Source organism: Nomascus leucogenys, chromosome 25 (genome assembly GCF_006542625.1).
Source record: "Nomascus leucogenys isolate Asia chromosome 25, Asia_NLE_v1, whole genome shotgun sequence".
NCBI classification, from domain to species: domain Eukaryota; kingdom Metazoa; phylum Chordata; class Mammalia; order Primates; family Hylobatidae; genus Nomascus; species Nomascus leucogenys.
Genome location: NC_044405.1, coordinates 26,483,625 through 26,498,390, shown reverse-complemented (window position 1 = coordinate 26,498,390; position 14,766 = coordinate 26,483,625). Strand labels below are relative to the sequence as shown.

Below are 14,766 nucleotides of genomic sequence, written 5' to 3'. Positions count from 1 at the left end.
AAATCAAAGAACTTAAGGGGGTAAGACTCCCGCACTGTTGAATTTGAATTGTAAATGCTAATGTAAATTCATGGTTTAGAAACTAATGCATTGCTTGATTCTGTCCACTAAAAGTGCTTAGGAGGAACCCTATCAAGGGCCCATGAGTGTCTGGATCTCAGTTTCTAAATACCATGTCCCATTAAGGAACTGTCTCTTTAGAGAAATGGCTGATTTCAGTCTGAACGAAGAAAGACTCGGCTGAGTTTAGCTGTTCTATATATCAAGGAAGCACTAAAAAATAAAATAAAATAAAATAAAATAAAATAAAATAAAATAAAATAAAATAAAATAAAATAATAAAAATGGGGCCCACTCAAGAAGAAACAGATAACTTAAGTAGTGCTGTACTTATTACATCAATTAAATTTGCAGTTAAAAACCTCAAAACAAACCCCTCCAGGCCAGGATGACTTGGTTGGGAAATCACACCAAATATTTAAAGAAGAAATATTATCAATCCTATATGGATTTTCCCAAAATATTGAAGAAGTGTAAAGTATGGACTGCAAACAGAAACAACACTTGCTTTAATCCAGGAAGGTGAGGATCATAAAATAAAACTAAGAAACTATCAGCTGAATTTTCATGTTCCCATGACTTTGAAGGACTTTGCCACATACTCAAAGTAAAGTAGTCTAACTTTGCTTTTTAAAGTAGTCTAACTTTGTTCAGACCCCATCTGGCCCCGAACACCCCTGAGGCTCTCATGCCCCCACATCCCCCACACACCTTTCACTGCATCACTACTGATCCCTACTCAGATCCCAAAGTAGTTGTCTATCATCACCCATAGAACCCGTAGGGCTGTGCTCACTTCAGATTTAAATCCTAAGTATAACTGCAGTCAAATGAAACCGTAACACCATTAAACAAAAGACACATACAGCCATTAGAGACAATCAGCTCCTTCCCTGGTGAATACAGCGGAGCTTTCTCATTTCCACTTGGATGCTCTCAGCCTTTTGCCTGAGACCAATGACATATGGTTCTCTCCTACGGGCAGAACTGCTGCTTGGTCAGCCTCAGGGAAGGAGCAAGAATCAGTAGGATAGCTTTATTTTCCTTCTAAATGCTGGTACTTACAGCTTATCCTCAAAGCAGATTTTGGCGTACTTGTTTCTGCCACCTCTGCTGAGTAACCTGTAGGCATAGGTGTCAGATGGGCAGGGAGTCCAGTGGTCACATTTTTGCCTTTTGGGGACTGGGGCTGTAATGAATAAGAAAGTATACAGCCGTTAACATCCCACAGTAATTTACAGATGCACCTGCTGCTTGGCGGAGAACACCAGCGCTTCATCCCAGAAACTCTAAGCAGCGGTGGGAAAGCCTGAGGGGGAGGGTTTCCAGACTTCACTGAGAATTCCCCTAAAGACACAAAGCACACTGGATGGTATTTTATTTTAAAGTGACAAATAAGCAAAGAGGGAGAGGGGTACTGAGTAGGCATAACAATTTCAAAAGGGCTGGGGATCACTGCCCATGGCTGCCCATTGTGACATTCTTGGTGGGCAATGTAATTTGCAATACAATAAAAGAAAGATTACAGGGGTCTAAGAGAGCTGGTGAGCAAAGACAGCCATCTGTGGAGCATCTATAAAGCTTCTGCATCTGCACAGCCTTAGACACCTTAAACACACACACATCACACAACATGCCACATACACTATAAACACACACATCATACATATCATACAACACACCACATGCTCAACACACTGACACCCACACCACACATGCATACGCACACACCACATGATGTATCACACACACCATATACAGCACACATTCACACACATCATGCAACATACTGCACATCTCACACACACACCATGTACTCACCACACACATATGCACACCATACCATATAGACACACACACCATACATGTACACACACACACCACACCACTCCTACACACATCCCCTCCCCCAACACACACCATATCACATACAGACACACATACACTCTATACCACGTACATCTGACCACCACAGCTGACCCACTCTCCTTTCAATTGAGTGCGAGGAACTGAGCTTTTTGCCCAGGATGCTATGATGTCAGATCCTGGAGATATCTCTCCTAGCATCAGCATCCTTATTTCACACAGGTCAGCAATTTGGGAGGATTGAGGGACCTGAGGCTGGAATGCGAGGAGCCCACCTGGCCCTGAACACCCCTGAGGCTCCCATGCCCCCACAGCCCCCACACATCTTTCACTGCATCACTACTGATCCCACTCAGATCCCAGAGGAGTTGTCTATCATCACCCACAGAACCCACAAGGCTGTGCTCACTTCAGATTTAAATCTAAGTCTGCAGAAAGGAATTCAGAAAGCACTCTCTCACCTTAAGTTTGAGTAGAGACTTGGCTCTATTTTATGAATTACTGTACTCTTAGCACCTTAAACTAAGAAGTATAGTCAGCAAAATGGTAGATTATGCATAAAATATCACAAGTAAAGAATCAAAATATACCACTATAGAAAATCATATAATCAGAAACAAAGACAGCAAGACAGGAAGAAAGGAACAAAGGATGTACAAAACAACCAGGAAACAATGAACAAAATGGAAGTAGTAAAGCCTTATCTGTCAATAATTACCTTAAATGTAAATGAATTAAATTCTCTAATCAAAAGACACAGATTAGCTCGACGGATTTAAAAACAAACACAAAAAACAAAACCCAACTATATGTTGCCTATAGGAGACTCACTTCACCTTTAAAAAGAATGTATAGATTGAAAGTGAAAGGATGGAAAAAATACTCCATGCAAATGGAAACCAAAAGAGAGCAGGGATAGCTATATTTACATTAGTTTAAATAGACTTTAAGTCAAACTTTTAAAAAAGACAAAGATGGCAATTATATGATAATAAAGGAGTGAATTCATCAAGAAGACATAACAATTGTGTGTGTGTGTGTGTGTGTGTCTGTGTGTATATATATATATATATATATATATATATATATATGCACCAAACATCAGAGCAGCGAAATGCAAAAATTAAGAGATCTGAAGGCAGAGATAAACTGTAATACAAAAATAGTAGCAAATGTCAATACCCCACTTTCAACAATAGACAGATCAGCCAGGCAGAAAATTTTTTAAAAATTAAATTTTGTCTTAGTCTGTTCAGGCTGTTTTAAAAAAATACCTTAGGCTAGGCAATTTGTAAATAACACAAATTTATTTCTTAAACTTCTTGTTTCTTTTGAGATGGAGTCTCACTCTGTTGCCCAGGCTGGAGTGTAGTGGTGTGATCTCAGCTCACTGCAACCTCCACCTCTCAGCTTGAAGTGATTCTCCTGCCTCACCCTCCCAAGTAGCTGGGACTATAGGCACGCACCACCACATCTGGCTAGTTTTTGTATTTTTAGTAGAGATGGGGTTTTGCCATGTTGGCCAGGCTGGTCTTGAAATCTTGACCTCAGTTGATCCACCCACCTCGGCCTCCCAAAGTGCTGGGATTACAGATGTGAGCCACCATGCCTAGCCTATTTCTTAAACTTCTAGAGGCTGAGAAATCCAAGGTCAGGGTGCTAGCAGATACAATGTCTGATGAGGGCCCATTTCTCATAGATTGCACCTTGTTGCTGTGTCCTGGCATGGTGGAAAGGGGCAAACATGCCCCCTTCAATCTCTTTTATAAGGGTGCTAATACCATTCATAGAGGCTCTAATCCCATTCGTAAGTCTTCATGTCTTACTTTCCACAAGGCCCTACCTCTTAATACTGTCAGATGAGTAATGAGGTTTCAACATATAAATACTGGTGGGACATCAACACTCAGTAGAGGAGACTTGAATTGCTCTTTACACCAAAAGCATCTAATAGACATATACAGAGCATTCCATCCAGCAGCAACAAAATATCCATTCTTCTCAAGCACACGTGGAATGTCTTCCAGGACAGACCATGTGTTAGGTCACAAAACAAAACTTAATAAATGTAAGAAGACTGAAATTGCATCAAGTATCTTTTCCTACTACCATGGTATGAAACTAGAAATCAATAATAGAAGTATATTAGGCCATTATCCCATTGCTATAAAGAAACACCTGAGACTGGGTAATTTATAAAGAAAAGAGATTTAATTGGCTCATGGTTCTGCAGGCTGTAAAGGAAGCATGGTGCTAGCATCTGCTTAGCTTCTGGGGAGGCCTCAGGAAACTTACAATCATGGTGGAAGGCAAAGAGGGAGCACGGCCAGAGCAGGAGCAATAGAGAGTGAGGGTGGGAAGGAGGTGCCACACACTTTAAAACAACCACATCTCATGAAAATTCACTATTATGAGCACTGTATCAAGGGGATGGTGCTAAACCATTCATGAGGAATCCACTCCCGTGATCCAAACACCTCCCACCATGCCCCACCTCCAACAACAGGGATTAAAATTTGACATGAGACTTGTTGGGGACACAAATCCAAATCACATCATTTTGCCCCTGGTCCCCCAAATATCTTGTCCTTCTCACATTGCAAAATACAATCATGCCTTCCCAATAGTCCCCCAAAGTCCAAAATCACTCCAGCATTAACTCAAAAGTCCAAAGTCCCAAGTCTCATCTGAGATAAGGCAAATCTCTTCCACCTACAAGCCTGTAAAACCAAAAATAAGTTATTTACTTCTAAGATACAATGGAGGTACAAGCAGTGGGTAAAATATTTCCATTTTAAAAGGGAAAAAATCAGCCAAAAGAAAGAGGCTATAGGCCCCACACGAGTCCAAAACCCAGCAGGGCAGTTATCAAATCTTAAAGCTCCAAAACAATCTCCTTTGACTCCATGTCTCACATCCAGCGTACACTGGTGTGAGGGGTGGACTCTCAAGGCCTTGGGCAGCTAGTTCCACCCCAGTGGCTTTGCAAGGTTCAGTCCCTGAGGCTGCTCTCACAAACTGGCATTAAGTTTCTGTGGCTTTTCCATGCTGAGGGTGCAAGCTGCTAGGATCTGCCCCTCTGGGGTCTGGAGGATGGTGGCCCTCTTCCCACAGCTCCACTAGGCAGTGCTCCAGTGGGGACTAGTGTGGAGGCTCAAACCCCTTTGCACTGTTCTAGTAGAGGTTCTGCCCCAGCAGCAGCTTCTGCTTGAGCACTCAGGATTTCCCATATGTTCTCTGAAATTTAGGTGGAGCCTCCCAAGCATTAACTCTTGCATTCTGTGCACCTGCAGGTTTAATACCATGTGAATGCCCCCCAGGCTTATGGCCTGCACCCTCTGAAGCAGCAGCTTGAGCTGTACCTGGGCCCCTTTGAGCCACGGCTGAAACTAGAGCTGCTGAGATGCAGGGAACAGTGTCTAGAAGCTGAACAGGTTAGTGGGGCCCTGGGGCTGACCCATGAAACCATTCTGTATTCTTAAGCCTCTGGGCCTGTGTGACAACAGGGGCTGCTGCAAAGGTCTTTGAAATGCCCCTGGGGCCTTTTTCCCACTGTCTTGGCTAATAGCACTTGGCTTCTTTTTATTTATGCAAATTTCTGCAGCCTGCTTCAATTCCTCCTGTGAAAATAGGCTTTTCTTTTCTACCACATGGCCAGGCTGCACATTTTCCAAACTTTTATGCTCTGCTTCCCCTTTAAATGTAAGTTCCAACTTTAGGTCATTTATTTGCTCACACTTATAAGTACAGGTTGTTAGAAGCAGCCAGGCCATATCTTAAATGCTTTGCTGCTTAGCAATTTATGCCATCAGATACCCTAACTCATCACTCTCAAGTTCAGAGTTCCACAGATCCCTAGGTCAGGGGCACAATGCAGCCAAGCTCTTTGCTAAGGCATAATAAAAGCGACCTTTGCTCCATTTCCCAATAAGTTCCTCATTTTCATCTGAGACTTCATCAACCTGGCCTTCACCATCCATCTCATTATCAGCATTTTGGTCACAACCATTCAACTAGTCTATAGGAAGTTCCAAACTTTCCCTCATCTTCTTGTCTTCTGAGCCTCCAAACTCTTCCAACCTCTGCCTGTTACCCAGTTCCAAAGCTGCTTCCTCATTTTCATATATCTTTATAGCAATGCTCCACTCCTATGTACCAATGTTCTGTATTAGTCCATTCTTGCACTGCTATAAAGAAATATCTGAGACTGGGTAATTTAGAAAGAAAAGGGTTTTAATTGGCTCACAGTTCCACAGGCTGTACAGGAAGTATAATGCTGGCATATTCTCAGCTTCTGGGGAGGCCCCAGGAAACTTACAATCATGGCAGAAGCCAAAGGGGTAGCAGGCATATCACATGGCCAGAGCAGAAGCAAGAGAGAGAAGAGGGAGGTACCACATATTTTTGAACAACAAGATCTCATGAGAACTCACTCGTTATCATGAGAACAGCACCAAGAAGATGGTGCTAAACCATTCATAAGAAATCCACTCCCATGATCCAATCACATTTCACCAGGCCCCATCTCCAACACTGAGGATTACAATTCAACATGAGATTTGGTGAGGACACAGATTCAAGCCATATCAAAAAGTAATTTCAGAAAATTCAAAAATATGTAGAAATCAAACAACATTGGCTTCTGAACGGCCAATGGATCAAAGAAGAAATTAAAAGGGAGATTAAAAACTATCTTGAGACAAAAAAATAAAACCAGAAACACAACATATCAAAACTTATGAGATACAGCAAAACATTTCTAAGAGAGGAGTTTATGGTAATAAATGCGTACATTAAAAAAAGTCTCACATAAACAACCTAAGGTTATACATCAAGAAACTAGAAAATGAAGAACAAACTAAGCTCAAAGTTAGCAGAAGGAAAAAAATGACGACAATCATAATAGAAGTATATGAAATGGAGACTAGAAAAACAATAGAAAGGTCCAAAAAACAGACTTGATTTTTTGAAAAGAGATAAAATTGACAAACCCTTAGCTAGACTGAGAAAAAAAGAAAGAGAAGAGTCAAATAAAATCAGTAATGAAAGAGCAGACATTACCACTGATACCACAGGAACACTGAAGTATCATAAGAGAGTATTGTGAACAATTATACACCAAAAAAAGGAACAGACCAATAAATGTAAGGAGACTAAGTCAGTAATAAAAAGTCTCCCATCAAAAAAAATCCCAGGACCAGATGGCTTCATGGCTGAATTTTACCAACCAATTAAAGAACTAATACCAATTAATTTCAAACTCTTCCAAAAAATTGAAGACGAGGGAATGCTTCCAAACTCACTTTATGAGGCCAGCATTACCCTGATACCAAAGCCAGACAAGGGCACTACAAGAAAATAAAAGTGTAGGTCAATATCCTGGATGAACATAGATGCCAAATTCCTCAACAAAATATTAATACTAGCAAACTGAATTCAACAAGACATTAAAAAAATCATTCACCATATGTATTAGTCCATTCTTGCATCGCTATAAAGAAGTATCTAAGATTGAGTAATTGATAAAGAGGTTTAATTGGCTCATGGTCCTTCAGGCTTTACAGAAAGCTTGGTACTGGCATATGCTTCACTTCTAGGGAGGCCTCAGGAAGCTTACAATCACAATCATGGTGGAAGGTGAAGGGGAGCAGGCATGTCACATGGTGAAAGCAGGAGTAAGTGAGATAGAGTGGCAGGGGGAGATGCCACATTCTTTTAAATGACCAGATCTCATAAGAACTCACTATCGCGAAGGCAGCACCAAGCCATGAGGCACGCACCCTCATCATCCAAATACCTCCCTCCAGGCTCCACCTCCAGCACTGGGAATTACAATTCCAAATGAGATTTGGGCAGGGCCAAATATCCAAACTAAATTGCCATGACCAAGTGGGATCTGTCCTTGCAAGGACAGATGCAAGGATGATTCAACATACACAAATCAATAATGTGATCACCACATCAACAGAATGAAGAACAAAAACTGTATGATAATGTCATATGGTTTAGACAGAAAATAGAAGCAAGAAAAGAATTTGACAAAATTGAAATCCTTTCGTGATAAAGGAATGTTCCTTAACACAATAAAGACCACATATGAAAAGCTCACAGTTAACATCATAATATCAACTCAAGTTGATGGAGAAAGGACAGTCTCTTCAACAAATGGTATTGGGAAAACTGGATATTCATATGGAGAAGAATGAAATTAGATCCTCACCTCACACCACATAAAAACTCAACTCAAAATAAATTAACGACTTAACCATAAAACCTGAAACTATGAAGTTACGAGATAAAATATAAGGGAAAAGCTCCATGATGTTGGTTTGGGCAATGATTTGGGGAATATGCCCTAAAAGCACAGGCAACACAACAAAAATAGGCAAAGGGAATTACATCAAACCAAAAAGCTTCTGCACAGCAAAGGAAACAATCAATGGAGTGAAGAGACAACCTACAAAATGGGAGAAAATATTTTCAAAGTGTAAATCTGATAAGTGATTAATATCCAAAACATACAAGGAACCCAAACAACCAATAACAAGAAAACAAATAAAAAACCTGATTGAAAAATGGATAAAGAACTTGAATAAAGATTTTTCCAAAGAAGACATACAAATAACTAAAACATATATGAAAACATGTTCAATATTACTAATAATCAGGGCAATGCAAATGCACGATGAGATATCAGCTCACACCTGTTAGAACGGCTATTACTAATAACAGGAAAGATAATGAGTGTTGGTGAAGATGTGGAGCAAAGAAAACCCTATATGCTACTGATGGAATGTAGGTTAGTATAGCCATTATGGAAAAACAGTATGGAAATTCCTCAAATAATTAAAAGTAGAATATATGATAAAGCAATCTCACATCTGAGCATATATCAAAAGGATATGAAATCAGTATGTCAAAGAGAGATCTGCACTCCCAGGTTCACTGCAGCATTATTCACAATAGCCAAATACGGAATCAACCTATGTGCCCATCGATGAATGAATGAATAAGGAAAATGTGGTATAACAGAGTGTACAATAGAATACTATTCAGCCTAAAAGAGAAGGAAATCCTGCCATTTGTGACAATGTAGATGAACATGGAGGACATTATGCTAAGAGAAATAACACACCCACAGAAAGACAACTACCACGTGTTCTCACCCACATGCGGAATCTAAACAAATTCAACTCATAGAAGCAGAGGGTAGGATGGTGAGAGGAGAATGGTACTTACCAGTGGCCAGAGGTTCAGGGGTTTGGGAAGATGTTGGTCAAAATGTACAAAGTTTCAGCTACACAGGAGGAATAAGTTCAAGAGATCTCTTGCACATCATGGTGACTACAGTTAATAACAATATACAGTGGTCCTCCTGTTATTCACAAGGGGTACATTCCAAGACACCAAGGGGATGCATAAAGCCACAAATAGTACAGAACCCTATAGATACCAGTTGGGTATATCTTATCCAAAATGCTTGGGACCAGCAGTGTTTCAAATTTTTTTGGATCTTGGAATGTTTGCATTATACTTACCAGTTGAACATCCCCAGTCTGAAAATCCAAAATCCAAAATGCTCCAATGAATATTTCCTTGGAGTGTCATGTTGCTGCTCAAAAAGTTTTGGATTTTGAAGCATTTCAGGTTGTGTGTTTTCAGATTTGGGATGCTCTACCTGTATTATGTTTTTTTTTTTTTTTTCCTATACAGACATGACTATGATAGTTTAATTTACAAATTAGGCAGAGTAAGAGATTAACAACAATTAACAATATAGTTTAATTTATAAATTAGTTGGAGTAAGAGATTAACAACTAACTCTAATAAAGTTATGTGAATGTGGTCTCTCTCAAAATATCTTACTGTATTTACTGAAGTTCTTAGCAAATTCAGCAAATGATTTTTTTCTTTCCTTATGAAATTGAGAGCTTTCACCTTTTCACTTAAAGAAAGCACTTTCCAGCTGGGCGTGGTGGCTCATGCCTGTAATCCCAGCACTTTGGGAGGCTGAGGTGGGCAGATCACCTGAGGTCAGGAGTTCGAGACCAGCCTGGCCAACATGGCAAAATCCCGTCTCTGCTAAAAATACAAAAATTAGCCAGGTATAGTGGTAAGCACCTGTAATCCCAGCTACTTGGGAGGCTGAGGCAGGAGAATCACTTGAACCCAGGAGGCAGAGGTTGCAATGAGTCAAGATGGTGCGACTGCACTCCAGTTTGGATGACAGAGCATGACTTCATCTCAAAAAAAAAAAAGGAAGAAAGAGAGAAAGAAAGTACTTTCCGGCTTCTCTTTGGCGTATCCAAGTTGACAGCACCTCTACTCTTGCTCTGTGGAGCCATTATTCAGTAAAATAAAGGTGACTTGAACACAGATACTGTGACAGTCAATTTGATGACCAGGCTGGCTCCTAAGTGACTAATAGGCAGGGAGTGCGTACAGCACGGAGATGCTAGACAAAGGGACGATTCAGGTCCCCCATGGGATGAGGCAGGACAAGGCGAGAAGGTGTGAGATTATATCACACTAATCAAAATGACACACAATTCAAAACATATAAATTGCTTTTTTCTGGAGTTTTCCATTTAGTATATTTGGACTGTGAATGGCCAAGGGTAAGTGAAGTCACAGAAAGCAAAACCACAGATAAGTGGGGGGAACTACTGTATTGTATACACGAAAATCACCATGAGAGTAGATTTTAAGTGTTTTCATCACATAAAAATGCTAAATATGTGAGGTGATGCATGTTAAGTGGCTTAATTCGGCCATTCCACGATGTATACGTATATCAACACATGCTGTCAATGAATTAATTAAAGATAAAAGCTATCATGACCAGGGCAAACAGCACTGGTGCTGGAAGGGCCTGCTGGAGAAAACTGGGCACACAGAGGTGCTGTGACATCAGAGCAAGCTGCCAGGGCCGAGCTGGACGTGGTCTGGGTTTTTTTGATGACCACAGTCCTCCGTCCCCAGTAGGTGAAAACACAGAGCTCTCCCGGGAGTGCTCACACCAACCCTGCAGGCTGGCTCCCCTCCTTCAGACCTTCCTCCTTGCCTGCTCCGTCTCGTCTGAACGCTCCAGCTCCCCCCAGTACCACCCAGCCCCACTCCCTGTTTTATTTTATTCTTCTTAGCAGTTAACACTCAAATAACCTACAGTTTCTCTTCCCTTTTTAAAAATTCTCAGCCAGGCACAATTGCTCATGCCTGTAATTCCAGCACTTTGGGAGGCCAAGGCGGATGGATCTCCTGAGGTCAGGAGTTTGAGACCAGCCTGGACAAAGTGGTGAAACTTTTCAAATAATTAACTTAATGGTTTTTTTTTTCAAATAATTAACTTAATGTTTTTTTTCAATCTCCAGATACCTAAATTTAAAGCAAGTGTCTAATTGCTCATATGAAAACGTGCTATAAATGGACTATTTTTTCCAGTGTTTCTAGATTTTTGGACACTCTGTCTTTAGTGCCTTTTTTTCAATTTAATAATTATGCTCATTACTTAGGTATTCGCCTGAAAACACGTTGAATATAGCATTTGAAAATGTAACCAACAGTTTAAAAGTAGGTGTGTCCTGGTTCCCAACTTTGCAGACATCCTGTGTATGGGTACTCAATTCAGAGAGAATACACGAATGGGAATACTCAGGAATCCTCCCTGGAGCCCACGCTCCCCTTTAGTGTAGGTGACCTGTTCCCTTCACAAGCGCACAGACCTGTCTGCTTTCCCATGGGCAGTGCTGTTCTCAGCACGACAGCTCTATGGTTTGTTTAACCAGGCCCTGCTGTCAGAGACTTATGAATTGTGTCTCAGAAACACTTCCAGGTCCTCTTGTCATCATCAGGATGCTGCAGGGAGTAAACTGGTTACAGAATCCTCTCAGCTGGAGGATGAAGAGGACTCATGTCTCTATACAGACACACTGTGCATGCTGACAGGTGTGGTATGCTTACTCACAGAGGTGGATGGCATGCCACATCCATGGCCCTGATGGTTCCTAAAAGATAAAACCACCTCTGCATCCCGGAGGGTATGGTCATTAGGACAACAATACGGCAGCAGCTTAGCACAAGAGGTAGCAAGGGAAGATAGAAAAGGTAGTTTTACTTTGTGGTAAAGCCAGCTGAACTATTACAAGTGAGCAAATGGTCTGAAGACACCACAAAGAGGCAAAGAGAAGATCCCCACCATGAGGGTATGAAACTAGAAATTAATCACAGGAGTAATTTCAGGAAATCTACAAATATGTAGACACTTAACAACCAGTGGGTCAGAGAATAAATTAAAAGGAAATTTAAAAATATCTTAAGACAAATGGAAATGGGAATGCAAAGTGAATAAGGCAGCGTCTCTTTGCAACTAGACTGGTATAAATATCTGGTCCTCATATTTCTCCAACCTCTACTAACCTTTGGGATGATTCTGGCTCCTGTGCAAGTCACACATTCTGGTCAATAAGCCTCAAAAGCAACACAGGAAGCAGAAGTTAAGCCTAAATTCAAAGTTAAACCTTTAATTAATAAGGGAGGAGAGGATAACAAAGCCAAGGAGTTCTTCTTTCCAGAAATGGTGGAAAGATTTATAAAATAATCCGTGTTTTGTGATTTAGCTAAGGGCTGTGCCTGCAAACATATCCAATAACAGTTTTGACCTAAAAATACATTTTTCATTCTAAAACTAGCAGTAAATGCTTTCCAGGTAAAGTTTATTTCAGATGCATTAAATATTTCTTTTAAAAGCACCCTGGGAGGCTGAAGGGCCACAGGACACCCGGGCCTTCCTCCCACCTGACATCCTCATTCTTTGTTTTCTGGCTTTCCATGGCTCTGGCACCAATAGGCACTGGGAGCCTTCGCAGTGATCAAAGGGCACCAGGCCTGGCCTCAATCCCATGACAGGTTCCCAAGGCAGAGGCAGCAGCTGCTAAACTTAGGTGAAGGGAAAGGAGGAGCTTGGGTGAAAAGCGCCCCAACTGGAGAACAGTGGGCTGGGTTCTAGCCTAACTTGCTCCTGTTCCTCCTCCTGCCTCAGGGGCTGGGGCTCAGGGTGCACAGGCCTACACAGGCCTGCCCAGCACTCCCACCCTTGGACCCAGGACACTCACCCAAAGGGCTGGTGCCGGAGTCTCCAGCGGGGCCATTGTGGGGGTCCCATAGGGTTGCTCTCCCCAGGGACTCCTCCTACGGGATCGGCAGCAGAACGAGCAGGTCCCCACGCCAGGGCCTGGCAGCCCGTCAGCCAGGAGCATGGCCTCCTCCCCAGCTTCCAGACTTGCAGCCCCTGGCGCTCTGCAGAATGAGAGTCCTGTTTCGTGTGCACACGTGCAGGAGGGCTTTCCAGAAGGGAGGTGTTTGATGTGCCTCATATCCTCCAGGGAGTGTGTGGCTTTAGTGACTAAGGGTGACATACAGATGGGCGTTTGTGTTTCCTCGCAGGGCCTGGGAGTGGGCAGGGAACCCAAGTGTCATTTTAAAAAAGAGTCAGTAGCTTTCCGAGTCCTCCATCCACTTCCCGGAAGCACAAAGCGTCACCACGTGCATGAAGAAAGAAGACCATGTTCCTCACTCAGCGTGGGGTTGGAGGGTGGACACGGCTCCTGGGAAAACACAGCTCTTTCCAAACCTGCCTGGAGAACCACATCTAGGTCTTCAGTGCTTTTCCTGAAATTCCTTCCCCCAAACAATCAAAAGGTAAAGTTCATGTGGCTTACGTAGAAGCCAGTGTCCTAGCCAGGGAGAAAGGTGGACGTTCTATTTAGTCTCCTGTTTCTTATGCCTCATGAAAAGCTGGTTTGTTTCAGACTGAAAGCCCCCAGCAGCAACACCATTCCCTAGGATGCAGTCAGCCTTCTGCTATCAGTTTCAGTCTGAGAAATTATTCTCTTGCTGAGGAAAATCCACCTGATTCCTCATCCTTATGGGCAGCTCCTGGTTTATATTATATTTATATTATAAATATAAATTTATATTATAATACAATAGCTGCTTTACCCAGCTCTGAAAGTAGCGACAGCAATGAGAACCTAGCTATGGAGCTCGCACAGCCTTGCATCCAGACTCTCTTGGTGGCTTTCCCCAGATGTGCTGTAACCACAGGAATGTGTAGACTGGGACTTGGAAGGGTGGAGAGGAAGTTTTATGAAATTTAGATACAAATCACAAAGAACCTTAGATTTAAAAGAAACCAGGCCGGGCGCGGTGGCTCACGCTTGTAATCCCAGCACTTTGGGAGGCCGAGGTGGGTGGATCACGAGGTCAGGAGATCGAGACCACGGTGAAACCCTGTCTCTACTAAAAATACAAAAAAATTAGCCGGGCGTGGTGGTGGGCGCCTGTAGTCCCAGCTACTCGGAGAGGCTGAGGCAGGAGAATGGCGTGAACCTGGGAGGCGGAGCTTGCAGTGAGCCGAGATTGCGCCACTGCACTCCAGCCTGGGCGACAGAGCGAGACTCCGTCTCAAAAAAGAAAAAAAAAAAGAAACCATAGCGATCCTTTAGTTCCAGGACGGTCAAATTTGGCTCTGTATGAAGCCAAGTTTTAAAACAAATTAAAATAAATACAGGTTCTTGGCTTCCACCCTGGACCTAGGGAGCTTTGAATTTCCCAGAGTGGGGTCCAGGAATCTGTCTTTTAAAAATACAGTTTCCTAAATCTTCCTGATTTAGGAATTATGATCTCATTTTAACTCCTATAAATGAGGAAGATTATTCCAGAGGGTGGGAGATCAATGCAAAGTCACTAGAAATATTGAGTCATGAAATAAGATCCTGTCAATATAGACCAGGCAAACAAAGAAGGTGGCTGTTTGCATATGGCATTTTGACCATTTCAACT

General features: G+C 42.1%; 1 protein-coding gene across 2 annotated transcripts in view; it reads right to left on the bottom strand.

Moving 5' to 3' along the window:
• The window catches only part of FAM3B (family with sequence similarity 3 member B), a 43,224-nt gene that overhangs the window by 19,061 nt on the left and 9,397 nt on the right, over positions 1-14,766 (bottom strand). For both annotated transcript variants that reach the window (XM_003280389.4, XM_003280390.3), the window contains one exon: positions 1,126-1,249. In XM_003280389.4, the coding sequence (XP_003280437.1) occupies positions 1,126-1,249 (124 nt within the window). The remainder of the gene's footprint in view (positions 1-1,125; positions 1,250-14,766) is intronic.